Genomic DNA, 27,757 nt, shown 5'->3' with positions numbered 1-27,757 from the left:
AAAATTAGATTTCTTCTACAAAATGACACCGAGGAACAAAATCAACGATTCATCATCATCGTCGTTGGTCCGATTCTGTCACCTACTATGATGACGAATCACGAATTTGGAAGTTCAAGAGAGAAGAGAGAAGACGAACCAAAGAGAACTTGCATGAGTGAGGTCTGACTCTGTCCAGAGAATTTTCAAATTCACTCTCTTGAAGATAGAATTTGAAATTCTATTCTTTCAACTAATTAAAATCCTTTTTAAAATTCTAAAATTTTGAATTCTTTTTACTAAAATATCAAAACAATTACTTTTAATAAAAAAAATTAACTTCCTATAAAAAATACATTACCTAATTAAATTAACCTATCCAAACAAACTAACCATTACTTATTAAAAAAAACATTACTTAGAGATAAAGTAGTGAAAAAATAATACCAAAAGAAAAGATTAATGTGGAAAAGGAAGATTGTGAAATAACTGAAGTAAAAATAGAAATTATCAATCAGAACTCAGTATTTTTTCAAAATCAAATCCCACCAAAATTTATACTATATATATCTAAGGATTAATTTTTTTTTAAAAAAGGATATGGTAGCATATTTTAAAAACAAATATACGATAATCAAATAACTTATCAACAAAAGATCACTTCATATACTGAACTCATTTTTTCTCAAATCTAATTTACATATCTAATCACCAATATTCTCGCTTTTCATTTAGATCTCTTTTCTTTCTAGGATAAAAAAAAGGTTAATTGTTAATCATTATCATTAAATTCTTACAGCAACACTTTAGAGAAAAGAAAGAAGTCTTTTTGACAACTAATACTAATCAACACGTTAAAAGAAAGATAAAGATATAAAGATACACAAAAGGAGTAAAAAGAAAGAGAAATATTAATAAGATATGTGATTAGATATAAGAATAAAAAGTATCAATATCTTTTTTTTAATCATTAGAAAAAAGAAATTGATTCTGTAAAACGTGACACCTTTTGATTGGTTGGAAGGAGAATACGTAAAATAAAGCGTTATGGTCGAACACAGTTTGTTTAAGTGTGCATAAGTTGACAGAAACACTATATATCTGTCTCTCACACTCCAATCGCAGCAACGTTTCTTCGTGTATTCAATTCATCTCTTTGTTTTCTCTTCTCTCTGCTACAACGCTGAAGGTAACAATGTTCTTCTCGTTGTTTCTTTATTCTCTCTAAGTAGACATGCATACATACGTACATTTTCTTGTTTTGTAGAGTGAGTTCTTGTTTTTTTTTTATGTACCCTCTGTTTGGCTCTCTCTAAGTACGTTAAGGTAACAAACAATGCTGTTGTTCTCTTCTCTCAACTATGCTGAAGGTTACCACGTTATGTTGTTTGGTTTCTGTTTTTCTTTTTCTTTTCTTTTTTCGTTTATGCTGTTATTGTTGTCAAGGTGTGTGTTCTTGGTGTTTCTGGTTTTAAAATTCTTGTGTTGTGGATGTATGAATTTCCATTATTAACTTTTATGCGTGTGTTTAGCCAGTAGCTAATACTTTTTAGCTTGCATTTGGCCTCTTTTTATGACCAAAAGAGGGAAAAAAATTAATTATTTTGTGATTTGTCATTGGTCACTGCACGGAGAGCACCATGGCATGCTTGTTTTTGTTTTTTTTTCTGTGGCAGTTGATACTTTATTAGGACAATGCAACTTGTATTTTTTATATTTTATGCGTTCATATGTAAATTTATGATGTTACCTTACCCGATAGGAAGAAGGACTTAGAGGAGGAAAAAACAGGCCTGTTAAGGCCCTTATCACTACAATTCTGTTATTTGTTAGAATTTTGTTACAATTCTGTTGTTGCTAATAAATATATAGCTCAATCGTGCTTATATATGGCTACTCGAATGCTAGTGCCTGTTTCTTGTTATTGCTTCTAACATTACCTTAGTGAAATATACCTTCAAGAAAAAAATTAACAGCACTGTTGTGACTAACGTTCTTCTTTATGTCCAGTTTAAAATATTTTTGTCGAAGGTGCTTATACATATTTGTTAGGCATTCTTTTTGTCGAAGGTGCTTTAACAACTGAGTTTTATTGCTCCTAGCTGAATCAAAAGTGTAGTACTCTAGTGGTATTATTAGTATGCAGATAAAAAAAATTTCAAGTAGTTGTACTTATCTTTTATTATTACGAAACTGCACTCAACTAGAGCCTAAATTAATTTGCATTCCATCACGTATTTCTATTTTTTGTTTGAATAGCAAAAAAATTAGTCTTACTTTTTAGCAGGATTTGAGAAATGGAGGTCTCAAAACGTGTGCCTATGGCGAGGAAAGAGGTTGGGTCCAAGGGAGAGCCCAGACAACTATTAGCCAACCATTTTGGAGTTTGCCTAGTCAAGCCCAAGGATGATATTGATGGCTACTTCTACCATTATGATGTATGTTTTCTTATCTATTTTGTCACATCTCTTGTGTGCACGCACGCATGTGAAGTATATCCATATTAATGATTGTTGATTTAATATTATAAAAGTATAAATAATTACATATTGTTTGGTTAGGTTGCCATGAGTTATGAAGATGGGAACCCTGTTGAGGCCAAGGGTGTAGGGAGAAAGGTCTTAAATCAAGTTTGTGAAACATATGTTGAACTGAGAAACATGAGTTTTGCATATGATGGTGAAAAAAGTCTATTCACTCTTGGTCCTCTAGCAAGTCAGAGGCTTCAATATCCTGTTGTGTTGGAGGATGTTTCATCAAGGAGGTAAACAAACAAGCAATATGCTGTCATCACATTAGCACTGTGATTATGTGTATACTAGTTTTGTTGTGTTGTGTTGTATTTATCACAAGAGGGCATTAATTGTTTTTCAGGGTTGGAAAGAATGGAAACCCTGCTGAGAGTCCTAAGGGAGGATATACAAAAAGAATGAGAATTAGGCATCAGTTTCGGCCAAAAACTATCAACGTGGATATCAAATATGCAGCCAAAATTCCATTGCAAGCAATTGAAGATGCATTGCGTGGTCGGGATTCTGAGAAATCTCAGGAAGCAGTGAGGGTTCTAGACATCATACTGAGACAGCATTCTGCAAACCAGTATGTCAAAACATAAATTTAGTTAAGTTGTTTTCATTATTCGAAGAAAAATGTCAGTGACACACTCTAACATACTTATTGTTAGCTCAAATGAAATTCATTTGGATAACAAGAATGGGAGTCTCAACTCCTCGTATTAAACATGTGTCATTCATGGTTTTTAATAAATTTTAACCAATAGTAAATTATGTGTTGCTAGCACTCCTCTTGCTTGAAACTTGAAATCCTGTTTACCTTGGATGCTTTTTTTCCAGGGGATACCTCCTTGTTCGCCAATCCTTCTTTCATGACAATCGAAGAACCTGTACTGATATAGGAGGTGGTGTGCAAGGGTGCCGCGGTTTTCATTCAAGCTTTCGAGTCACACAAGGAGGTTTATCTCTCAACATGGGTAAGATTCTCAAGTGGAATGCTTGGAAATACATGTTACTTTTGTTATGGTTGATTGTTTAATTTGTTGTTCTTTTGTAAAGATGTGACAACCACAATGATTGTAAAGCCTGGCCCTGTGGTGGACTTCCTTCTCCAGAATCAGAGTGTTCAGAACCCAAACTACATTGATTGGACCAAGGTGATAGTTATTGCTATTCTATCTAGTAGGAGAGGTTTCATGTGCATGAACTGTGGTTGTTATATTTATGATTATTTTCATTTAGGCAAAGAGAATGCTGAAGAACCTAAGAATCAGGGCTAATGGTGTTGAGTTCAAAATCTCTGGATTGAGTGATAACACTTGCAGGAATCAGAAGTAAGTTTTTCTTGTGCTTACTCCATTTACAGTAAACGAATTTTATTTTGATACATTGTGAGATTAAAGTTTTTTACTCTATTTATACAAATCTGGCTTATTTGTTTCTTACAGATTTCTTTTAAGGCAAAAGGGTACGAATGGTGAAGTGCAGGAAAGGGAAATCACAGTTCATGACTACTTTACACGCCAAAAACTGATTGGCCTGAACTATTCTGCTGACATGCCATGCATCAATGTTGGCAAACCAAAACGCCCGTCTTATTTTCCAATAGAGGTGCTATTGAGTTTAATTACTGAAAAAATTTATATTGTCGACAAATAAGAAATCATCTTTGGTATGATTTTTAAAGTAGTTATTATAATGGCTAAGAATCGTATCATTCACAGTCAATTGTGATTAGATAACAGAATAATATATTATTTGTTCATACTCGTTTTACTATTTTGGAAGAGTTTACAATATGATTTTATTCTTGTTTTGCAGCTATGTGAAATGGTCTCGTTGCAGCGTTACACCAAGGCTCTAACAAATTTGCAAAGGGCTCAGCTAGTGGAGAAGACAAGGCAAAAGCCCCAAGTTAGGAGACAAGCTTTGGAAGATGTATGTGGAAAATTTTAAAACTGAAGGAACCTAGTAACACTTTTTTTTGTTGTATGAAATGGTTGTTTATATTTTTTTGCAGGCCTTAAGAAGCAGCAGATATGACGATGAACCTATGCTTCGCTCTTCTGGGATTACCATTGAACCTAACTTTGTTAGACTCGTTGGTCGTGTATTGGAACCCCCAAAGGTATGTGTCATTTGATCATGTTCTAATAAAAGATCGAATAAATTCATAAATTAAAATTACCATATAAACAAGTTAAAATCAGCTTTTTGAGAAGTTGAATAAGAGAACTTCTACTAGATTTGAAGTGAGTAAGTTGAGTTTAACTTATGAAAGAAGTTTATTTCAGTTTACTTTCTTATTTTTTTCTTTTCAGCGGGTTTATCAGATATGAGCCAACTTCTTATCCTTATTTTGAAAAATACTAGTAACACATTCTCTAACACATTCTTTTTAACACACACTAAACCATTAGTTGGACTTTATTAAAAACTGCAAAATCAGTTATTAAATGAGAAGATTGACTCAGTAATTAATTTCTAATAAATTTTAGTTAATAATAGTGTATTAAACAAAAATATGTGAAAAAGTGTGTTACTAATATTTCTGATTCTGTTTTTGCTATGCATATATGAATTGCTTTTTTATGTCAATATATACTATTGCAGCTTATAGTTGGAGGAGAGAAGAGCATCATTCCCCGGAATGGGCGCTGGAATTTCAACAATAAGGTTTATTTTTGCTATTGTTTTAATGATACGGCTGTGTTTGTATTAGCATTTAGCATGTTAAACGTCAAAGCTTCTTTTCAGTAAAAATTGCATTCAACATGTATTCAAACGCGAGAAATACTTAAACCAAACAAACACACTAAGTTGAACCAAGTTTAGAGTGGTTTCTCTAACAATGAGTATCATCTTTCAGAAACTATATGAACCTTTGATGATTGGTCGTTGGGCCATTGTAAACTTCTCAAGTCGGTGTGACACAAGACTCCTGATAGAACTCATTAGGAGGTGTGCTGCAGCTAAAGGGATGGTAAGATTTCCCAAGAATTGTATATGTCGATTTTATTAATCTTATTTACAACTGAACCAAAAAGTCAAATTTTACTACAAGGGTTTTTCTATCCCATGCAACTTTGCACAGATTAAGCCAATCTACCTAATATAAGAAGAATGATGGAATTGACTTGTTTATTCAAAATCAATTAACTCAATCTGCAAATGCAATCAAAAACTCAAAATGTCAAATTCAATTCATTGTTGTTCTAAATGTATTTTTCTTTTGTAGACCATGAGCAATAGTCTCTTTGATAAAGTAATTGAAGAGGATGGTTGCTTCATACGTGAACCACCAAATGTCAGGGTAGAGAGAATGTATGCAAAGCTGAGGACCACTCTGCCGCACGAGAAACCTCACTTTCTGTTGTGTATTCTTCCAGAGAAAAAGAATTCTGACATTTATGGTAGGATAAACAACTTCTATACATAGTTTAAGTTCTTCTAAACTCTTCAGTTAACACTTCTCTATTCTAAAATCCTAATATCAATATGTAGGTCCTTGGAAGAAGAAAAGTCTTGTTGAAGAAGGGATTGTAACACAATGTATTGCACCAACAAAGATTAATGATCAATACATTACTAATGTACTTTTGAAAATTAATGCAAAGGTATATATATGTCTTCAAATATTGAGTTTATTTTGAAATACTATAACTTTTGAAGAGAATATAGGTTGTTAACCGATATACTGATGGTATAAAATAATTTTATATTATTATCTAATCACAAATCACTATATAAATAAGTTCACCAACCATGCTACCTAGTTATAATAAAATCTTTTTATTTTTATAATAATGTATGCACAATTTCTTTGATGCAGTATGGTGGGATGAATTCGTATCTGTCAGTTGAGCTTTGTAATTCCATTCCATTTGTTTCAGCTGTACCAACCTTGATTCTTGGTATGGACGTTTCTCATGGATCTCCTGGTCGATCAGATGTGCCCTCTATTGCTGCGGTATGATCTTGATCATGTTTGCACCATCATGTTACTACAAGTTTGCATGTAGTGAGTGTTATTATATAATATATATTCAGGTTGTGAGCTCAAGATGTTGGCCTCAAATTTCACGTTATAGAGCTTCAGTTCGCACACAATCATCAAAAGTTGAGATGATTCAATCTCTATTCAAGCCTGTGGCTAATACTAATAAGGATGAAGGTATCATCAGGTGAGAGCAAGAGCATATTCTCTAATGATGTTATGTGGGTGTTTATTCATTGAATGTGTTTCCTTCTGTCTCTTTTGATCAAATACTAATCTATTTTGTTGTTTCAATTTGCAGGGAGGTGCTGTTGGACTTTGAAATTACTTCATTCAAAAGAAAGCCTCAACAAATTATAATTTTCAGGTATATTTAAATTGATTTTCAATAATTTGGATTTTAGTCAAGAAATATCTTTTGGTGGGTAGTACATTTCTTATATTACAATTATGGTGTAAACTTCTGGTCTCAATTATCAGCGCCACGTGTTTTATTTTAGGGATGGAGTGAGTGAATCACAGTTCAACCAGGTGCTCAATATTGAGTTAAGTCAAATCATTGAGGTACTCATACCCACTAATTAATTTATATTTCGCATCTGATAGCACTATTCCATGATTGAAATTGAAGTCACCTAGTTTAATCGAAATTGGATTTTCAGGCATGCAAACACCTTGATGAAAAATGGGATCCAAAGTTCACTTTGATTATTGCCCAGAAGAATCATCATACTAGGTTCTTTCAGGCCAATGCTAGAGATCAAACTAATGTTCCACCAGGTTTGTCACCTTAACAGCAAAAAAATAAATCAAATTTGTATTTGTCGATTTCTCTTAATCCTCTATTTGCTGTGTGCAGGAACCGTTATTGACAACACTGTCTGTCATCCCAAAAACAATGACTTCTACTTGTGTGCTCAAGCTGGGATGATTGTAAGTACCATTTTCAATGTTAAATTTGTGTCTTTTTTGGCTTAAATTTGTTTTTATTTCTGATATATATTTTTAATTTTTGTATCTGATAAATGATAAATTTTTCTTTCGAATTGGATCCCTAATATTTGAATCCCTAATTTTTCTTTCGGCATTGACTCTCTTCTCCCTTTCTAGCTGTGCCACTTTGGACAACCTCTTTCCCCCTTTGGCCATGGCGGAATCCACCGTCGTGACCCTCCCGGAACTCCTCTCCGTCACCGCCGTGGGCCTGGCCCCCTCCGGCGGCATCTTGGTGGGCGTGAACCTGGAGTTCCCTGGTTTCCCTTGTTGTCACCGCTGACGTCCAACATCGAGATGTGCATCTCGCACATTGGTTGGTGGTGGGTTTCAATATTTTTTGTGTTTTTTATTCTGATTTCAAGATTGATTTTTTTTTTTTTTGTTCTTGATTCTGTTGCCACTGTGGTGGGTTCGCGGTATTGGTTGCTGGTGAGTTTTTTGGTACTTTTTGGTTCACGGAAAGATGAAGAAGACAAAGTGACAAAGTGGGGTTTCACAGATGGGTGAAGAAAAGGGGGTGGTGGAAGAAAGGGGTTGCAGGAGGAGGAAGAAGACACGACGTCATTTTTACTTTTTTAACAGAGAACAAATCTTCGTGTAATCTCACTCACTCAACTTGTACACTTAATTGATATCACGCGTCACACCAACGTGTTTGGTTATAAACAGTTAAGGGATTTCAATTAATAACAGAGACCTCAAACAAAATATTTAAAATATTAGGACCCGATTCAAATAAAAAAAATTATCAGTAACCAAATGTAAAAGTCAAATATATATATAAAAAAGAAACATATTTAAGCTATCATTTTTTATGGCATGATATTGACCTAGCAATAACGTCAATCTTCAATCAAGATATATAGGCAATATAACTGTCAATCTTCAACCAAGATATATAGGCAATATAACTTTTAGGCTTAATTGTATTTTTTATTCTTTTATTATTGTCCACTATCAAGTTCAATTTAGTCATTCTACTATGTTAACTGTGCAGTTATAAGTTCATTCATTAACTTTTGAATGTCAAAATTTAAAGGGATCAAAATGCAATTAAACCTTACTTCTAATAAGCCATCATTAAGTTCTTTTATTTATCCTCGATTAAGTTAAATTAAATAATATTCCTAAGATGATACTGAACTCCTAATAATGCCTGCAATTTTCTACTGTGACAAACCTGATTTTGTTCCAACAGGGGACAACTCGACCTACTCACTACCATGTTTTACACGATGAAATCGGATTCTCAGCTGATGAAGTGCAAGAATTAGTGCATTCATTGTCTTATACGTAAGTACATGTAGTCACAAATCTCATACTTAAAAATTCAAAAATCTCTCCTACAGACGATTTTGCAACCTTTCTATACTTAAAAATTCTTCTAATCTTTTACAGGTATCAGAGGAGCACAACTGCTGTATCATTAGGTATAATTTCCATTTTCCCTGTATATCCAAGTTTTCTCTAAACTATGACTTGTACATACTATATTATATTATTTTAGGATCTCCCTCCTCTAAAGTGAATCACTCATCATTGTAAAGTAATAAATTTCAGTTATTGAAGAGAAAATCAATTATCAATATTATTGCCTCTAAATGCATAACAACTCATAGATGTTTGAGAATATCGATCAGTTGTTAAAATTTTCTCAAATCTCAACAACGATGACTGAGATTACTTGCTTATTTGCACCTTAAAGAAGTCAAATTGATTGTTAAAAGGTTGTAGTCAAATGATTTCTGTTTGCAAGCATATATATGATTCTGATGAAGGTGTACTCTCTTATGTATTATTGCAGTCGCTCCCATTTGCTATGCCCACTTGGCAGCAGCCCAGATGGCACAATTTATGAAGTTTGATGAACATTCTGAGACTTCTTCAACCCATGGTGGACTCACATCTGCTAGCGCACCTTTAGTACCTCAATTACCACGTCTTCACAAACAAGTCATCAACTCCATGTTCTTTTGTTAATATTTTACATCATCTTCCTTCCACAAAAATTTAATTATAAATTTGACTTTTCTGCTGTCCCTCTCTTTTGAAGCTGTTCTCGTACTACTCATTCAAAAAGATAGCATTTTAAGAGTTATGTTATATTTAATTGTAAAAATATTAACATAACTCTCAAAAACGTCATGTCGAAGGAACAGCTTGGACAGGGACCAGAGAGAAGCCAATTTTTCATATGAATGCCTGTCATTAGGAACTATCTAGGATTGTTTAAAATCGAATCAAATCGAGTGTAAAACTGAAAATTGATCCAAGAAATCAATGGTGATTGATTTGGTTTAATTCTCTAATTTTCCAAACCGCGGTTGGGTTCGGTTCTCTTAATTCACGTTCTCTTGCTCACATTGTGCACCAATAATACAGTGGCATTAATTTAGGTTCTATCACGTTCCCCTTGACTTCGAGTCTTCGCCAAATACTTTTGAAGCTCAAAAGCACGACCTTGGTTCTCTTCCTTCATCACACTAATTCAGGTTTCACTCAAAATCAATAACTAAGAAGAATTGGAAGTAAGCTGCAAGACACGTGTAAGGGGAAGAATTGCACCATCACGAGCATTAGAAATTGCTCCTCCAGCGAAATTGGCCTAAAAAGTTAGATGGAAAAAGCTGCAATAGAAGGAGGGAACCAGAATGCGATTGAGAGAGAGAGAAACAAAGTGCAATCTGATGAGAAAAACGGAATCTTTTTCGCGTGAGAAGGAAGCAAGGAGCGAACTGCGAACTTAAATCTAAGGGGGATTCGTTTGCTTTTTCCACGGAAGCCAAAGGGAAGAGCGTGGATTCAGAACGTAAATTACTTGTCACGTGCCTCTTTTTTTTTTTTTTAATTTCGATTATAATCTTAACCATTAAATATGATCACATGATTATCATTCTTTGTTCAAATATAAATAAGTGTTTTCATAAAGAAAACTCCCCTCTCTCTATGTATAGAGAATAAATATATCATATAAAAAAACTATTTAAATGAGAATGAGATGATTAAATTTAAATTATATAATTAAATATAAATGATACAGATTTAATGTTATGTGATTCTTTAAAAAATTATATAATTTTTTGACATTATATCTCAAGATTATACAATCAAAATCTAATCCTCTCACTCTCCTATAAAATATGTTTTCTCACTAGTTTAATCTTTTTAAAAGTTTGACTTGACTTGTTAGCCTACTTAAAAATATATTTTATGTTAAAAAAATTATATATGTATGTTGTGTATGTAATTGGCAAATATCCCAACACACAAAAAAAAACTATGTAAAACAAAATATAAATTATGAAAATTAAAATCACTACTATTCGAGTCATTGGATAAGAATGGAAATTGCTAGATTATACTTGACTAGTTCAATCTAAGTTGACATTTACGATAACTTATTTAGAAGTTTATTTTGCAATAAAGTCTCTAAATAAGACATACCTTTATCTTTTAATAAAGGTTATAGTCATAATTCTTTATATAAGTAAAATGTTTAATGTTTAAAAAGGATAAATAAACATAATTTAAATTTTAATAATAATAATAATAATGCCAATAAAAAAAATTTTATTTATATTTACTTAAATAAGATGGCTTGTTAGGCCTAAAACAAACTTTCTTAATGGCCTAAATCCTGACTTTTTAATAGGCTTTAAAAATAAATAAAAAACCTTAGCCTAGGTTATATGTAAAAAAGTCTAGCTTAGTAGTCTGGTCTCGTAGACATCAATGACATGTTGAGATTGAGATCGCCAACAAAAACCTTACTAAAAGATTGCAGAGGCTCAAACCACAAGTAGTTTCAACCATTTACAGCCACTCAACTAGTCCCTAAACATAAAAAATCTCCCCAGGATAAGGTTGTCTACCATGTGAAAACTGTGGCTTAAGAGGAATTTCAGCCCACACCCATGAAAGAATGTGAGAATTTGTACCGAACTCTAAAGCCACTGGTAATAATCTGCATTAATTTCTCATGAATAAATTATTTAAAACTCTACAACATATTTTTTTGTCACTAAATGGAAAAAGGACCTAGTAAAAGGCTTAAAATTTTATGATTTTCATAATAAACCCAACCTATGATTAGAAAGGCTATATAATGAATGGTAAAACTAGAATGTTCCCCAGGAAATTTTTACTACAAGGATTTCACTGAGGTGTTATAACTAGACAAGCCTAATAAGAAGAACAAATAAGCCGTTGGATGCAAATGCATCAAATAGCTACTATTCCTGAGAGACAAGAAGTCTGTTGTCAACTCACATTAAACTAAAGGAAGCATCCCTTGATGCCTCATATCTACAAACCTGTCCTTACAGGTACAGATGTCAGAATGAAGCCGATGATGTTCGGCGAATCTGGTATCTAGGTTCAGGAGGTGGATTGCTTGACAACATTTTCTCTAGCTCCTGCAAGTTGAGGAGAAAAATCAATGAACATGTCCAATAAAGAAGGAACAAGGAAGCAAGCATGCATTAAAGACCACTATACAAAAATTCATTTCCAAGATTTGAATAGGCAGAGATGATTATGGAAACCAACTACATAAATTCAACAAGGATCATGAACCTTTCATGATCTTACCAATAAATTCCATTGCAGGAGACTAAATGAGGAACGTGAAACCAACAAATAAAAGTAAGCAATCATACCAACCAATCCCAAAGAAACCAAAATACATGGATCAACAGAAAATAATAAGCATATAATTCAAGATACATAACACCAGTCATGAAAATGTAACCATGTAAGATAGCAATTAATGATGTTTTACAACTACAACACCAACAAAGTCTTGTTCCATTAGGCGAGGTCAGCTACATAGATTTCACAATAACAATTAATGACCTAGTGAGATTAATTGTCACAAGGTACGACTAGGCAAATTTTGAAACTTGTAAACCCCTAAGATTAATATTAGTATCTTTGTATAATTGCATCTGATAATCCAAACAGCCAAAGGCCAAATCTAACGCTCCTTGAGCAAGAGCCCATCAATCCTAGGTGTGTGCATGCAAAAATGCTCCTAGCTTGTGCTGAAATTCAATTGGCAGAAAGGATAAAATTCCTGACTAGTTACTCAAAAAGACTTCAATACTATATCAAGGACCAACTCTCTTAGAAGCTTAAGTTGTTAAGTATAGGCTCGAGAATGGTTATATATCTAGCACAAGAGTTGAGCCAGGTTTTAATTGATCATTTCTGTATATTACCACAACAATTGAACCTGCCTCAAATAATTTTTTAACAAATCTTCTTAATATATCTGTAGAAGTTACTAGGGCAGTGACAATAGGAGAGATGCATCAATACATGACATCAAGATAGATAGCAACGGTGATGTTGTTATAATTCTACAAAGTTCATTAATATGATAAGACTCACTTGTGATCCCTACTAAAAACCAAGCTTAATAAAAAGAAACTTTCTCAAACTTCTTTCTCCAGCTTTTGCTAATGGAAGCCAATTTTTACTTTTCCATGAATTAATGTAAATAGCCACTAAAGAAGAGGTGTCTAGCTAAAAAAACAAAAACTTCATTGGAGTAAAAAGAATTATCAAACTCACAATGATTCTAAAGTATCATAATTGTCATCAAGATACAAATACCCATTAGAACAGATCAGGTGAAGCAATATTCATAAAGTTACCCAAATAAAAAAAAGTAAAGGAAGAAACCAAAAATAACTTTAGAATCAACTTTCAAAAATGTATAAATAATTATTAAATGTATTGAGGATATCATATTGTTGATCAAATGCTCCCTCCTTAAATCATTTTAGTCTACCAAAATTAATCAAGAAAGGAATTCTAATTTAAACAATGCAAGTCACAAAACCCTCAATAAGTTAGCTCAATGATTTGTAATAACTTATGTTATGAACAGCAGAGGAGAAACTAAACAAAGCCTTAAGATCACTAAATAACTTCGTTCATAACCATTAGCAAGTCTAAAAATAACAAAAATTGAACAAATTTGTCAGAGTTTAATTATTTTGATTTACTAGTAGTTAGAATTTAAAACTCATCTAACTCAATCAAGCATATCATAATTACCATAGATTACTACAATAATGTTAGCAAGCTGAATGTCAACCCAAATTATATGGATAAATAATCACTATGGAAACACCGATCACCATGGCCCATTATCCTTAAAAACAAGATTCTCAAATCAAAAACTCCTTAAAAACAGAATACAATATAAAGCTGAGAAGGAAATAAGGGAGGCCTTATCTCCCTTGAATGAAAATGGGGGAGAAGTGGAGAAAACAAAACCCACCAATCATGTGATTGCATCCAGCCCATCAAAACATCAACAAGTATTAAGATAATAATCACATTCAGCTTCAGCTAAGAGTTTTATCCAATATTTAAGTTAAGACACTGATCACCGTAGTTTAATTTTTGAGGGGAGGCAAGTGTAAAAAATGTTAAAAAGATTCCATCGAAGATTGACCAAATTTATTTGGTTATTGTACTTAGTGAAAAGGGGATATTACTCAATAGTCAATGCACAGCAAGCTATATTAGGCACTTTGAATTAACAGAAAACATTTTGGAACTTCAAAGCAAAAACAAACCTGCTGTCTCCTCAGCTTTTCGTTTTCCTCTTCCAAACGAGAGACTTTGTGCTCCAATTCAGTTGTGTAAGCCTTATAGTTATCATTCAGGTTAAGGATATTTACTAAGGGGAAACACTTGAAACTAAAAAACCATAGCATGGCATTCAAAAGAAAGATAACGCTCACCTGTTTCCTTGCTCTAGAACGGGCAGCAGATTCCCGATTCTTGATCATCCTCTTCTGCCTCCTCTCAACGGTCTTCTCTACCATATCCTCTGACGTGCCCCGTTTTCTGCCAGGTCTCCTAGTATCTGACAAGGTTCCCATAACAGGTGAAGACAATGCCACCTGACCATCTGCATACAGAACATCTGTTGCCACACCAGCTCCCATGTGTAATGGCTGTGCTTTATTCTGTCCAGGTATATAAATCCCCATTAAACCTTGTTGTGGATGCTGATATTGTGGTTGTGCATACTGTATCCAAGGACCATGTTGAGGAAACTGTGGCGCCACTACATTTGAATCAACGCCGACTGTAGCACCAGTATTCTTCCTATTAGATGCTTCAGCTACAATCCCTGCTTTTACCAAGAAATCCTCCAAAGTCATCTCTCCCAATGTAGACTGTCTTTCCTGAGACTTCTTATCCTTGTTATCTTTGCTTTGTTGTATATCCCTCCAAACCTCATCAACAGTCTTCCCGCTTAGAGCACTAGTTAACGACAGACTAGCCTGACGCTGCAGCGCAGCTTGACTAGTTAGAGCTGTACCCTCAATGTCCACACCAGTGGACTGGTTTGCCTCGACGGTCCACACATTTTTTAGAAGCTCGTCAAGGTTCATGCTACTTAGAGGTTTCCCTAAGTCACCTAAATGATTCTGAACTTCATCAAGTGTGAGGCTGTACATTGAATTTTGCGGCACCAGAGGCTGGAGTTGTGAATGTTTTCCACTATTATCACCACCACATTGAGACCCCATAGTTCGGATCCCCAGTAACCAATTACCAGAGTTAAGAATTCAATCCGTATTTCATAAGTTTTACCACTGAAAGGGTAAAAGAAACAGATCAAAATCTTCAATCATATCCCCCTGTATAATGAGACCCTGATGAATACAAAATTTGAAATTAGCATCTCTATAGTGATCAACTTAAAAGTTCATATGATCTGCAGTAAACTACAGGCCTTGCATACTTTCTAATAAAAATGAAAAGGAATGAGCCAACATGGAAGAGCAAAGAAAACACTAAAAAGAACTTGATCTATGAGCCCTTTATTTCTTCTGAAAATTTAGTTTTTGACATAGCACAATGGCATCAAACTCCATCTAATGATAAAAGAATTTTACTGTTATTGTTGTAGTTGTTCATTTTCAATTGGGGGACAGAAAAATTGAATCCATAGGCTTGCAGAGATAGAGCAGTAGTGTCTTTTGATCACAATAATTTGAAACAAAGGATTCAAACCAGTACAAGAAGAACGAACCTGAGAGAACCCATAATTTAATAGCACTTTCAATTATTTTATTTTAAGAAAACGGAAACACTAATACAACAACAACAAAGCCTTATTTTAAGAAAACAGAAACACTAACATAATATTAAAATGACAAAACTGAGAGGGTGTTTGGAACTGCATTACATCAACATGAAACGTGTCACATCAACATGAAAAACCCATAAATCGCAATGCCAGCACTTGTTGCTTCCACGTCATGCTTCTTCAATGTAGGCCATGGACATAGTTCCAAACACATTATGAATTAAATTGTGTCCCTTTTATAAAATGAATTATAAAATGACAACCATAGACAGTAAGAATCAACTTCAAAAATTGAATCTTCAAGGGCAAAAAAGAGGACAGGCAAACTAAAAAGAAAAATGAATCCCAACAAACATGTCAGACCAAGGTTTTAAAAAACCGTCTGCCACCGTAATTGTAACGGCAAGAAGTCACTGCCAACCGCATCATGACCAAAATTGCTGCCGGATTGGCTGCATTTGTCGGCAGTTCCCCTTAACATAAAAAATCTATACACTAAACGACAACCAACCTCCCGTAATTGTAACGGCAAGAAGTCACTGCCAACCGCATCATGACCAAAATTGCTGCCGGATTGGCTGCATTTGTCGGCAGTTCCCCTTAACATCAAAGATCTATACACTAAACGACAACCAACCTCAACCGCCAACCAGGACCACAATTTGAAAATGGACCTAGACTCTCTATCTCTAAAGAAAAAATAATCCCGGCAAACATGCCACACCAAGGTTTCAAAAAACCAAAAACAGTCTACAACCGCACTTTCAGCAACAAGAAATCACCACCACCCGCGTCATCACCGCAATAGCTGCCGCATCAACTGCATTTGTCGGGAATCACGACAAAACCACCACAACTGCCAACCGGGACCACAATTAAAACCTTGGAACCTGATCCTCTCCAGCCCCTCTATCTCTCTTTACCTTCTCTTCATTTTTCCATCATTTATTTTTTTCCCTCTATTTTTGTGTGCCTCTAATTTTATTTTCTGTACTGGAGAGGCAGGAGGGGGTCCAATTTCAAAACCTTATGTCTGACTAACATTTCACAGAATCGCTCAGAAATTTAATTAAGCAAATGAAATTCACTCTCATTCTCAGAGAAAAAGTAAAGATTCTTCCATTTATCTCCATATAAACATCAAAAAGGGCATTAAGAACATTGATCCCTTGCATGCAGGCTCAAACACACATCTACCTCAACTAAATTCCAATTGAAACCCTAAACCCCACATTCAAAACGACAAATGTCCTTTGGAAACTCCATTCCAAAACCCTCTGGTTAAAATATCAGCACACATTTCCCCTTTAATGTCAAAAATGGAAATAAATAAAAACACAGACCCAGAAAGATCAATTAAGAGACAAATGACAAGAAGAGCAAAATATATATTTTTCTTTATAAAGTATACCCAGAATTCAAGACATAATTTTTCAATAAACAAATTGAAGAACACATGATGGGTTAAAAATAAAAAACACAAAGAAAAACCTTTTGCATGCAACCAATTCAGTGGCAGAATGAGATCAAACCCAACACAACACAACAAAACAGAACCCGTTATTTGTTAGTGGCAAAGTCCAGTTTTTTAACATCAGAAAATGAATGATAATCAAGGGTGTGTAAGAATCAAGAGTATGGTCTAAGAAATAATTCTGTATTTGACAAAAAGAAAGAAAAAGAGAAGGAAACGTACCTTGTGTGTGTAAGAGAGAGCGATCTGATGAGTGAAGGGGAAAATGAGATTGAGAGTGTCTAAAAAACAAAAGAAAAACCTCAGTAATATGTATGAATGTGTGTGTGTTGTGAGTGCATGTATTGTTGTATGATGTAATGTGGTCGGAGAAAGACAATGACAATAGCCAGTTAGGCCTGAGTGAAGAGAGAGAATGACAAAACCAAATCACAAATGCATATTTTTCTCTTTCTTTTTTTCTTAACTTAAAATAATGTTCAGTTTCATTCATTACTACTTCTTTTTTATTTTATTTTTCTCTATGGGACAAAAATAGCATGCGGGCACCCTCATCCACTAAACCATAAGCTCTACTTCACAGTCACACTAAATTGAATTGTATGTTTTAATTTTTACTTATTTAATATATATACTCGCATAATTAAGACTCCAACTCAAAATTTCTGATTAAATTAAAATAATATGCACCAATGATTCACACATTTGATAGTTCTATGTATGTATTATGTTTGTATTACTAATTACTAATGTGTTGTTTGAAAAATGCCAATAAATATGCATAGATCATAAAATAATAATAAAGAAAATAAGACTTAAGGATATTTAATAAAATAATATATTTCTTATGTTAAAAATTGTTTAATATTTAATAAAATATATAAATACCCTTTAACTTTTTTATATTTTATATTGATATTAAAACACAATTAAATTATTGAGTACTATCTTTTTTGATAATTTTATTGAATATAGTAATGTTCACATAACTTTGTATAATTTAAATCTATGTTTTGAACATAATTCTTATTTTTTCTTAAACACTCTAGAAGTAAGCCAACATACGATTTATTGTATTTTGTTTGTTTATAGACGTCATTCCCAAGTAGTTTTATGGGATCAAGTTCTCTATCATCAAATTTGCATCCGAATAAAATCCAACTATTAAAATTAAATGCTATATATTAAATATATTAAATGAAATGAAGGCAAAATAATTTTAGACCATTTGATTTGAAATTGCATTATCATGTTGGACTGCAGGTGATCCTGTTCCTTTTTTATGTTTCATTTATTGGTATCTTTATTGTAAAATTGACTTATTATTTTTTTGGTACATGCAGATAAAAATATTGACTAAATTTTACTTTGATTTTTTTTTAAATGTTATTTAATTAAAAATAATTTTCCAACTTTTACTTATTTTTCCCGTCAAGTAGCTGTGTACTTTTCAAAAATGGATTTAATTAAAATTCATGACATATAAAGGAATTAAATGGTAAATAATATTGAGTGGAATTAAAAGGTAAATAAAAATCAATATTTAGCAGACAAAATAAATGAAAATTAACCAAATTGATTACGCATGAAAAATGAAAAAAGTGACTATATCTAAAAAGAAATTATAATTTTTTTAAAACAATATATTAAATTAGAAAATTCATAATATTTTGACGGACTACAATTTTTTTATCGGCAACTGACTACATCTATAATTTAACCTTCAAACATTTAGGAAATTAATCCATAATACGAAAAGTTTTAAAACAAAAATACTTTGACAGAGAAACCCAGGCTAATTTCTGTTCCTTTCTAACTTTTTACTAGTAGCTGTGTACTTGTTTTACTATTATTTGTCATTGATGTAAGTTGTAAGATTTCTTCATTCTTAAATGGCATAGTTGAAAATTTTATGGTTAGGAGAATTAAAGTAGATTAATTTAATGTTTATTACATATTTTTAATACTCGTAATCTATGTCATTAATTAGTGATGTAATAATTTAACGTTTCTCACATATTTTTAACACTTGGAACCCATACCAATAATTGATGATGTAGTAAAGTTTGTTCGAGTTGGCTGATTTAAGTGGTAAATTAGTTAATCAATCAATTAGTTGTTCAAGCAACATTTTGATTAGATATGCACCAGAATCGGAATGGTATTATTAATTTATTGATTTGACTTGCTCAATTTCGGATTTTACTAAATTGGATGAGTTGTACACTGAAAGAAAAATACCCCTTATTCAAAAAGGTATAATTTTGTAGCTAAGATTAAAAGACAAAAGAAAAAAATGAGGGGTCACGTATGTTAATGGGTATTTTGATTCTAATTATCATCTTCCTTTTCCAAAAACGGAAACCCTCCATTGATGATCCATCTATATTCTTAATGCATCATAGGTTGGTAGCAAGCAAATATGCTCACATTAAAGTCAATAATAGAGAAGAAAGGAATTCTTAAAGTGACAAGAAGTTGAAATAGAGACATCAAAGAAAGATGAAATGAATCTAAAGAAATGTGATGGAAAACGTTTCACTAGTATTTAATATATCTTTAAACAGAGCAAGACGTTTTGAATGGAGTAATGTGTTTTCTGACTCAATAAATGGTTTCCTATGTTTTTTAAGTACTATTTTTTCTTAATGTAATAGAAGTATAGAACGCTTTGGATGTAGCAAACAATGCAACTCGGTGCACCTTTTTTTCTGTTAACACTCAATGCATAGTTTCACTTTTTTATGTCTTGATTTCTATCTATAGTTTCACATATTTGTCTTTGATGGTTGTCTCTTAAAAAATATGTGGTGACATATTGAGCTGATGGGATTAAAACTTTAAAAAATATATATAGGAACAAAGATTAAAGTTTTAAAATATAGAAAGAACTTTTTTTTTTTGAAGAAAAATATAGAAAGAACTGAATTTTAATATTATTATAATTTTAAAAAATCCTAATTTATTTTTTTAAAAGTAATTCTAATACATTATATTAATAGAGATAATTTATCCTTATTTTTAAAATTCATATCCCATTAATTTATTTTATTTGGGATAATACAATTTATTATTAATAATAAAAACACGTACTGTTCTACTCAATTTATATTTACTTATAATTTTTGTTTAAACGTTTAGCTTGTGCATTGCATATAATAATGTTTTTTACTCTATACAACTAAAATTTCTAATATATCATAAATAAATACTTCTGAATGTATAAATTCTATAATAATTAAAAATTATAGTAAATAAATATTTTTGAACATATAAATTATATTTTAAATTTATGATAAATAATTTATTTAAAAATATTCAAATTAAAGATAGAATTAAAGATAGAATTAAAGATTATAAATTGAAAGAAATAAGAAGTTAATTAAATGTGTATTTTCAGTCTTTGTAAGATCAACAAAGTTTAACGTAGTTATACATAATTAAGTTCTTAAAACATCCTAACACAGATTTAATTTTCCAATCATACTATGAAAAAAAAAATTATTGAAAAAGTACTCACTTCAATTATCTTTATTCCTTTGGGATTAGTCTCATAACTTCTCATTATAAAAATACCTTACTTTCAAAAAGCAAAAGAATCTAACTTGTGGGTATAAAATATAGATCATCCAATCATCATCCAACAGTACGCATTTGCGGACTATGTGTGACAACTGCCAAGTGAAGGCAAACCGAATTTGGTGAACAGCATCATTTGACGACTACAAAGATATTTCAATGGGGCAAAGTTGTCATTTGGCACATAGTTAATTTACCCTCTAGTCTCCTATTAATTTTAATTCTGCATTTGCATGCAGAAGACAGAGAGCAACAAAAGGAGAAAATGAAATTATAAATGTAAGATTGGACTCGTTTATTGCACTAATGGAAATGATAATACGAATACTTCATTACTAATATTTCATAATTACAATTTCTCAAGTAGCCTAAAGAATAAGTATATATAATACAACAATCTCCAAAAGAGGTTGAATGCTAAAGCCTTGCAACATCTATTAATATTTATAATAGACTTTAATAGCAGTAATCCTATATTATATTATTAATATAACAGTATTATATTACAAATACTGGATTTGGAGGTTTTCCATTATAACCTCAAATGGGCACGAGGTATTCCATTTTCAACGCCAGATAATTAGCTTATAGCTTTCGCTTCCCCAGCCTATAAATACAAACAATTTGAAAAATCACAACTTCAAACATTCATCTTCAACAAATTTACTCATTTAATCACAACATAATATTGGGGTTGACTCAAAAATATAAACTACCTTGTTATGAAGGATAATGACACTCATGCATGTCTAGATGGATCCTCATGCAACTGTGTTGCTCTCACGTTAGTATCATCCTGCCAAAATGAAGCCATTACTACAGAAGTGCTCTTTCAGAAAGAAAATAGTAACTAGAAAAGTTTTATATTGCCATACTAACCCGAATGCCATATGTGAAACCAGTTCGCAAAAAATCTAGTTGTGCCTACATGTTTGGACCGTATAAGAATTCATCAAACATTACGAGGGATAGGATAGAATATTATCATTAGCTTTAGTGAACCATACCAGACCAGGCATGCCCTGATGTGTACCATAATAACCATCGTGACTTGTTGGTATCGAACTTATTGGTCCCTGAAAATGTAGAACACAGTTTCTATATTATTATTACACTGTCAAAAATATACAACAAAATATAATCACATTTCTTCTACGCACCAGCCCCTGAAGTGTCTGTTGATTCCCATAATAATCATCACGTGTTGGTCCCATTAAGTTCAACTACACCATCAAATAAAAAAAATGTATAAAGTTTAATCACTAAACGGACGTATATTATAAAAATATTAGAAATGTGGTATATCATATTCATACCATCCCTTGCACGCTCTGCTGTGTGCCATAATAACCTTCAAGGGTAACTGCTCTTGTGCTGAATTTGTCCTACAAAAAAAGGTTCCTTTTAACTAAACTACAGTTTACTTCGAAAAAGCAGACTCATGTATTCATTTAACTAAGTTGGAATTCCCATGTAATGTTTCAACACTTTTTCCCTCTAGGTTCACATAAATTCATAAATCCTGAAATCAAGCCTAAATTTCATCTACAAGTTTTTTATCCCCAAGACTATAAGATCAAACACTCTTTATGGGTTAACTAATATTGTAGGAGGACAAACCATTTGTTGCAAGTTGTCTAGTGCCCCAACTGTTATCACTTCTGCTTCTGAGTTCACCTGCAGGTCAAAGAAGAGGTCATGATAGCAAAAACATAAAAGTGTAAAAGTAAAGTTCTTATAAACAATAAACCTTTTTCTTTTTAGTTGGATTCTTCTTTTTGTTTGACTTGCTCATATTTCTACTTTGGGTATCGTCTTCAGTGGAAAGCTGACCATGAGCCCCTGATGTACCAGCTTCTGTAGGACTCTTGCTAGAATTGTTAACACTCACACAACTTTTGTGTGCTTCATGTAGCGCATGGAATGCAATACCATAACTCTCTTGAGACAATGATCCCTCTTCAATAAGTTTTAGTGCTCGCTGACATAAATCATTGTACCGTTGCACCCTAGTCAGCACGTGTTCTGATTCTTCTCCTATTATATTCCTGACCTTTGCATCTTTTGTCCACCGTTTCAAAATATATTGAGAGGGGAACACTGACTGGCCAGAATATTGAAGAACAATCAATGCATGTCTACAAAGATAACCTCTGTATTCAAATAACCGACATATACAGGACAACTCAGATTTTACTTGATTCACCACAACAAAGAAGTCTTTATTTGTCTCCATATCATGAACCCTGTGAACAATGGTTGTATCGTCATGCCTGTCAGCTTTAGGATGACAAGCAACTGCACCAATAACCTCAGCTTGAATCTTCTTGAATACAGCATGTGTGAAAATCCCTGCAACACTCTTCTCCAAAGGAGAAGGAGTTTTTAAGGTTGCCACTTTATTCCATGTATCAGAATCTGCTTTTGCTTCCTCTTCATACCTGTCTTGCAAGATTGCTTCATACTGTTTGACAAAATCTTGGACAGAGGTCTTCTTATGAACATATTTGTCAAAGAAGGAATTTACACTTTCAGATCGCTGGATGGTAGACATACCACCTAAGAAAACATCTTTCATGAATGTTGGTGCCCATAACTTACGATCTTCATACAATGACTGCATGCATTCATCCTCTCGAAGTTCAAACTTATCAACAATTTTCCACCATCTCTTCTCAAAATCATCACTTGTCAAGGACCTATAAATGCATTTTTCAAATTTTGCCATAAAATTCTCATGCTTTTTAATTACAGGAGATAAATTTTCAGACACCTTCCCTAATATATGCCATAGGCAAACACAATGACTTGAATTAGGAAACATATCTGAAATAACTGACTTCAATGTCTTGTCATGGTCAGTAATGATCACTTTTGGAACTTGACCACCAACTCCTTTCAGCCACGTCCAAAATAGCCAAGAAAAAGTGGCAGCACTTTCGTCTGATATCAGGGCACATCCAAGTAATGTAAATTGGTAGTGCTGGTTAACTCCAACAAAAAATGCAAGAGGCATCTTATATTTGTTTCTAACATAGGTGGTATCAAACGACACTACATCACAAAAGTTGATATAGTCATGCCTACTTTTAGCGTCAATCCATAAAAGATTTTTCAGACGTTGATCTTCACCAAGATCTACTGCATAAAAGAAGTTAGAATTCATGTTTTGCATCTGTATGAAAAAATCAAGCATGAGTTTAGCCTCCCCTGACTCCAGGCCCAAATTCCGACCTTTATCAAATGGATTCTTTTCATTCTTGAGACCGACCACAGTTTTGTATTCAGCAAACTGCCTAGCCATCGCAGCATACATTCGTCTTGTTTGTTCACTAACTGCTTGGGCTGGTAAAAGCTCATGATTATGCTCCTTCACAAAGCTATGTATAACCCATTTTCCATCTGACCTTCTTTTTACATGCATGCTTGCTTTACAATCAGTCTTTGAACAAGATCTTCGACCAGTTGAATTTTCAGAATCTTGCTTGTTCTGTCGTGCACGTGGGCGATTAAATGATTTGTCATACTCTCGCTTTGTTCCATATCGGGAACAAGCAAACTTTGCATCTATAAATTCTCTTGATGTTTTTGAACGACGACTATTTTGTATTGCAGTGTTGAATCCCATCGACCGAGCATATTCTTGGTAAAATGAATAAGCTTCTCCATGAGACTCAAATTCCATGCCAGAAAGTGGCTCAAGATTTGTATCTTCCTTAAACATTACAATATCAACTGTGGGTGAATTCAAATCTCCACCATTTAGAGCATGTACCTCAATGCCAGCATCAACTATATTTCTGCCATCTATACCTCCATTATGCAATTTTTCTTCACTGTCCAACATGTTATCAATTGTAGTTGTTTCTTCATCCTCCTTATCATGTTCACCAGAAGGTAACCGAAGATCTATATCCATGATGAAAACAGCTTTCTGCTTGATGGTTTAAAGGGTACTGAATTATAAAGAAAAGACATGTCAAGCCATCAAGTAAACTAGTTCCACCTTAATAACGTATACAGTGCATCCCTATGTGATTTTGTAATTTGTAGGAACAAAAGAAAAGAAAGCAATATAGATCATGACAAGAAATTTTAACTTCAAAGGGAAAAAAAAACATAATTCTGTGGGCTTTAAGGCACAAGGCAGTTAACTCATAAATAAGAGAACTGACAATATAACTTTATTATAGCCAGAAAACAATCACAGGTAATGAGCATTTGTACAGATTTTGAAACATCAATCGGCAACAAACCAATGCTCCTAATCTAGGGGAGAGAGTGAGAGATGCATGGCAATTTATACAGGGCCCAAAATTCTCCAGTTAGGATCTTGCAAACAGAAAACGAAGGCTGCCACAAAAATCAAGTCATTTTCTCCACACAATTTCATATTTCATAAGTTGCACAAAGCAAAGTTTAGATAAATAGTGATCTAATTGAGAATGAGAAATGCTAGCAAAACATTCTCTGATACTCTCTTTTTAAAATGCTCTTTCCTTATGTGGATCCCACTAAATATGTGGACCCAAATCCCCATTTGGCAGGTCTCATTCTCAAACATGAATTTCAACCAATGGAAGTGTGTTGCTAGCACTCCACTTTGAGGATAAGGGATCCTCCAAAACCAGAAAAAAGGGGCAGGGGAAGGGGTAAGGATAATACATGAATGGAGAAGAGCTTCCGACTCTCTGCATACCTTTTAGGGAAATCCTTAAAAAAAATGCACTTTGCACCAGGAACCAACATTTAGTTGAACAAAAACAAGAAAGTGGGAAGGTACAAAGTTCTTAAATCCCACCCAAATTAATAAACCAAACTATACCAGGTGCTGTAAAGTGTAAGCAGAGGTGAGGCTAGGAAGAGCAGAGAACAGAGTCATGTCACCAAGGTGTGTATCTTTGAACAAGTGGTTTGACCACTAACGGGTTATATAGTGGGTTTTAGTGATCTCGCAAAGCAAGAAGTAATGCATACCTCCCAAAGAAGTAAGAACTTGCAAAGGCTTTTGTTATTATCGTGATTAAACCTTGTGGAACAGATTCAAGTAAAGACAACAAGCAGTGACGGACAGTGAGAAGGTGTTACAGAAGGACCAAAATGCCTTAAGCTCCACAGTCATCTAGTGCTAAAATATGCATAGCATGCAAAAACTCAGGGAAAATAGTATACTAATCCAACTGTTTAATCTAAGTGACTAATTTGCTCAGAAAAGAAAACATTCCAAGCAAAGTCAGGACTCCCATAAAACAACCTCGAAAGGCTGTAACATCAACGCTGACATAATCATATATGTTCAACTCTAACCAAAAGATGAAGCATTGTTCGTGCTAGTTATGCCATCACAATTTTATTTAGGATTGTGAATTCTTTCCAATCGCTAACCATCTCTTTAGAAAATCCCCATGAAGGGATCATCCACAACTTTCTCTTACATGTCATTTGCACCCAATTTTCTTCCTATCTCTCTCTTCCTTTTCTATCACATCTATCACTTTCTCCCTCTACCTTTTCTCTTTTCTTCCTGTCTCTCTCATCTTTCCACCACATTTCGGGGTGGACATTTATCAGGGCTCATAAAACTACCTCAAGAAACATCAACATTAACATAATTGTACGTCTCCAGCCAAAAGACGAATCATTTCTCACAGCCCTCACTATCGCAACTTATTAAATAGAAAATTATTCTTTCCAATGGCTAACCATCACTTCAGAAACCCTCAAGAAGGATTTATGTTTAATCTCCAAAATCATTTACCAATATCAACAAAACTCAGAAAACATTTTAAAAAAATTCATTTTTTTTTACCCCAGTATCAGAACAATTCAACCTGCCCCTCCATCTCTTATACCCCACAAGTCAAACAAACAGACAGAAAAAAACAGCAGTCAACTAACTAACTCCAAAATTCAAACCAAAAACGAAAAACACTGTCACTGACTCATTCACCCATTCTTGTCACACCAGGGGTTTTCATTTCACAGGTAAATCAATGAATTAAACATAGCAAGTCACATAGGCACTAACTAACTAGCACCATAATACAAACTCTCTTTCCAATTCCAATCCAAATTCTACTTCATTGCGCACATCATGTCCCTCTCTCACACAGTTATACACACACATGAGCATAAATTTGATTAATGATGGTGAAACGCCAAGAGAAGAAATCAAGGAAGAGGGTTAGGTTGTGTGGTGTTGAGAGAGGGTACCTGAAAGAAGAGATTGAAGATGGTGGTGACGATGATCGATGATCGATGATCGATGATGATGAGTTTGAGAGTGAAAGAAAGAAAAGGGGTATCGTCGTTGACGAGTCACGCGAGGAGCATGAGCGAGTGGAGGAAGGAGGTTCCCCAAATGCGTGAAGCTTAGGGTTTCCGAACACACTCTCTTCTCTTCCTTTCCCAATCCAACTCTCCCAGACCCCCGCACGTGTCGCGTACCTTCTACTTACCAATGCCCTCTTTTAATTAAATACCAATAATAATCAAAATCAGTGTTTCTTTTCTAATCAATACTTTAGCTAAGATTTCAATAAGTGCTTACATATTACACTAACAAGATTTTCACAATGGTAACAAAAATTAAAATCTTTGTTTAAATTTATTTTTTTAAAAATATATTTATTTAAATAGAGCAAACAATTCTATGTTTATCTAAACTGCTTTTATTTAAAAAAAAATCCATTTTCTACTTTTTTAAAAAAAAATCATATCTACTCATTGAAAAAATGATTTTTTTTTATATAAAATTTTATTTTTTAAAAATTTAAACAAACTAACTCATTGTTCTATATAGATATGAGTATATTTTTTACTTTTTACCCACTAATTTGACCGACCATCAATATGTTAGTATTCTTGTTATTTTCTCTATTTGTCATTTCCCGCTCACGGTTTATTGCTTGAAAACACTAATGAATGACAAGGCGCGTGCAAATTAAGCTCACCTCACGGAACAATAATACCATGTTAAAATAACTATTTCATTTTTGAGGAAAAAATAATAATACTTAATCATATAATTAGTCTCTTAATTAATTAGAAGTTCAAATTGAATCCATCTATTAAAATGTTTAATCAAGTTCTTTAAGAAC

General features: G+C 33.2%; 3 protein-coding genes across 4 annotated transcripts; 1 reads left to right on the top strand and 2 right to left on the bottom strand.

Annotated features, from left to right (window-relative positions):
- Positions 1-2,276: 2,276 nt before the first annotated feature.
- Positions 2,277-9,786, top strand: LOC114416388 (protein argonaute 4B-like). The gene is made up of 22 exons (XM_028381247.1): positions 2,277-2,417; positions 2,541-2,743; positions 2,854-3,078; positions 3,333-3,469; positions 3,552-3,649; positions 3,735-3,826; positions 3,941-4,103; positions 4,314-4,430; positions 4,513-4,620; positions 5,106-5,168; positions 5,362-5,475; positions 5,731-5,905; positions 5,997-6,109; positions 6,325-6,462; positions 6,543-6,676; positions 6,791-6,856; positions 6,990-7,053; positions 7,152-7,269; positions 7,349-7,422; positions 8,684-8,778; positions 8,884-8,915; positions 9,290-9,786. The coding sequence occupies exons 1-22, from the start codon at positions 2,277-2,279 to the stop codon at positions 9,463-9,465; spliced, it is 2,646 nt and encodes an 881-aa protein (XP_028237048.1). The 3' UTR covers positions 9,466-9,786.
- A 1,653-nt stretch (positions 9,787-11,439) lies between these two features.
- On the bottom strand, positions 11,440-17,522 carry LOC114417390 (ABSCISIC ACID-INSENSITIVE 5-like protein 2). Of its 2 annotated transcripts, none has more exons than XM_028382569.1 (4): positions 17,301-17,522; positions 14,244-15,167; positions 14,076-14,147; positions 11,440-11,900 (listed from the first exon to the last, which is right to left on the bottom strand). In XM_028382569.1, the coding sequence occupies exons 2-4, from the start codon at positions 15,039-15,041 to the stop codon at positions 11,820-11,822; spliced, it is 951 nt and encodes a 316-aa protein (XP_028238370.1). In that variant the 5' UTR covers positions 15,042-15,167; positions 17,301-17,522; the 3' UTR covers positions 11,440-11,819. The 2 variants fall into 2 exon arrangements, with proteins under 2 accessions (XP_028238370.1, XP_028238371.1); XM_028382570.1 differs by lacking the exon at positions 17,301-17,522 and adding an exon at positions 15,704-15,831.
- Positions 17,523-20,951: 3,429 nt separating this feature from the next.
- Positions 20,952-27,114, bottom strand: LOC114417389 (protein FAR-RED ELONGATED HYPOCOTYL 3-like). The gene is made up of 9 exons (XM_028382568.1): positions 26,871-27,114; positions 22,408-24,613; positions 22,278-22,334; positions 21,974-22,042; positions 21,818-21,880; positions 21,665-21,733; positions 21,537-21,581; positions 21,374-21,453; positions 20,952-21,264 (listed from the first exon to the last, which is right to left on the bottom strand). The coding sequence occupies exons 2-8, from the start codon at positions 24,574-24,576 to the stop codon at positions 21,397-21,399; spliced, it is 2,529 nt and encodes an 842-aa protein (XP_028238369.1). The 5' UTR covers positions 24,577-24,613; positions 26,871-27,114; the 3' UTR covers positions 20,952-21,264; positions 21,374-21,396.
- Between the last annotated feature and the right edge of the window lie 643 nt (positions 27,115-27,757).

Source organism: Glycine soja, chromosome 6 (genome assembly GCF_004193775.1).
Source record: "Glycine soja cultivar W05 chromosome 6, ASM419377v2, whole genome shotgun sequence".
Taxonomy (NCBI): Eukaryota; Viridiplantae; Streptophyta; class Magnoliopsida; order Fabales; family Fabaceae; genus Glycine; species Glycine soja.
This window is presented reverse-complemented; position numbering and strand designations above follow the sequence as displayed.

Bases quoted from the DNA above. Each gene is read 5' to 3' on its own strand.
- LOC114416388 (XM_028381247.1), top strand. From the start codon at position 2,277: ATGGAGGTCTCAAAACGTGTGCCTATGGCGAGGAAAGAGGTTGGGTCC. The intron at 2,418-2,540 runs GTATGTTTTCTT...TTGTTTGGTTAG, and splicing joins GCTACTTCTACCATTATGAT to GTTGCCATGAGTTATGAAGA. The intron at 4,621-5,105 runs GTATGTGTCATT...ATACTATTGCAG, and splicing joins GTGTATTGGAACCCCCAAAG to CTTATAGTTGGAGGAGAGAA.
- LOC114417389 (XM_028382568.1), bottom strand. From the start codon at position 24,576: ATGGATATAGATCTTCGGTTACCTTCTGGTGAACATGATAAGGAGGAT. The intron at 22,335-22,407 runs GTTTATTGTTTA...TTTGACCTGCAG, and splicing joins ATCCAACTAAAAAGAAAAAG to GTGAACTCAGAAGCAGAAGT. The intron at 21,734-21,817 runs GTGCGTAGAAGA...CTACATTTTCAG, and splicing joins AACAGACACTTCAGGGGCTG to GGACCAATAAGTTCGATACC.
- LOC114417390 (XM_028382569.1), bottom strand. From the start codon at position 15,041: ATGGGGTCTCAATGTGGTGGTGATAATAGTGGAAAACATTCACAACTC. The intron at 14,148-14,243 runs GTGAGCGTTATC...GATAACTATAAG, and splicing joins GTTCTAGAGCAAGGAAACAG to GCTTACACAACTGAATTGGA. The intron at 11,901-14,075 runs GTTTGTTTTTGC...CTCAACTTGCAG, and splicing joins AAAAGCTGAGGAGACAGCAG to GAGCTAGAGAAAATGTTGTC.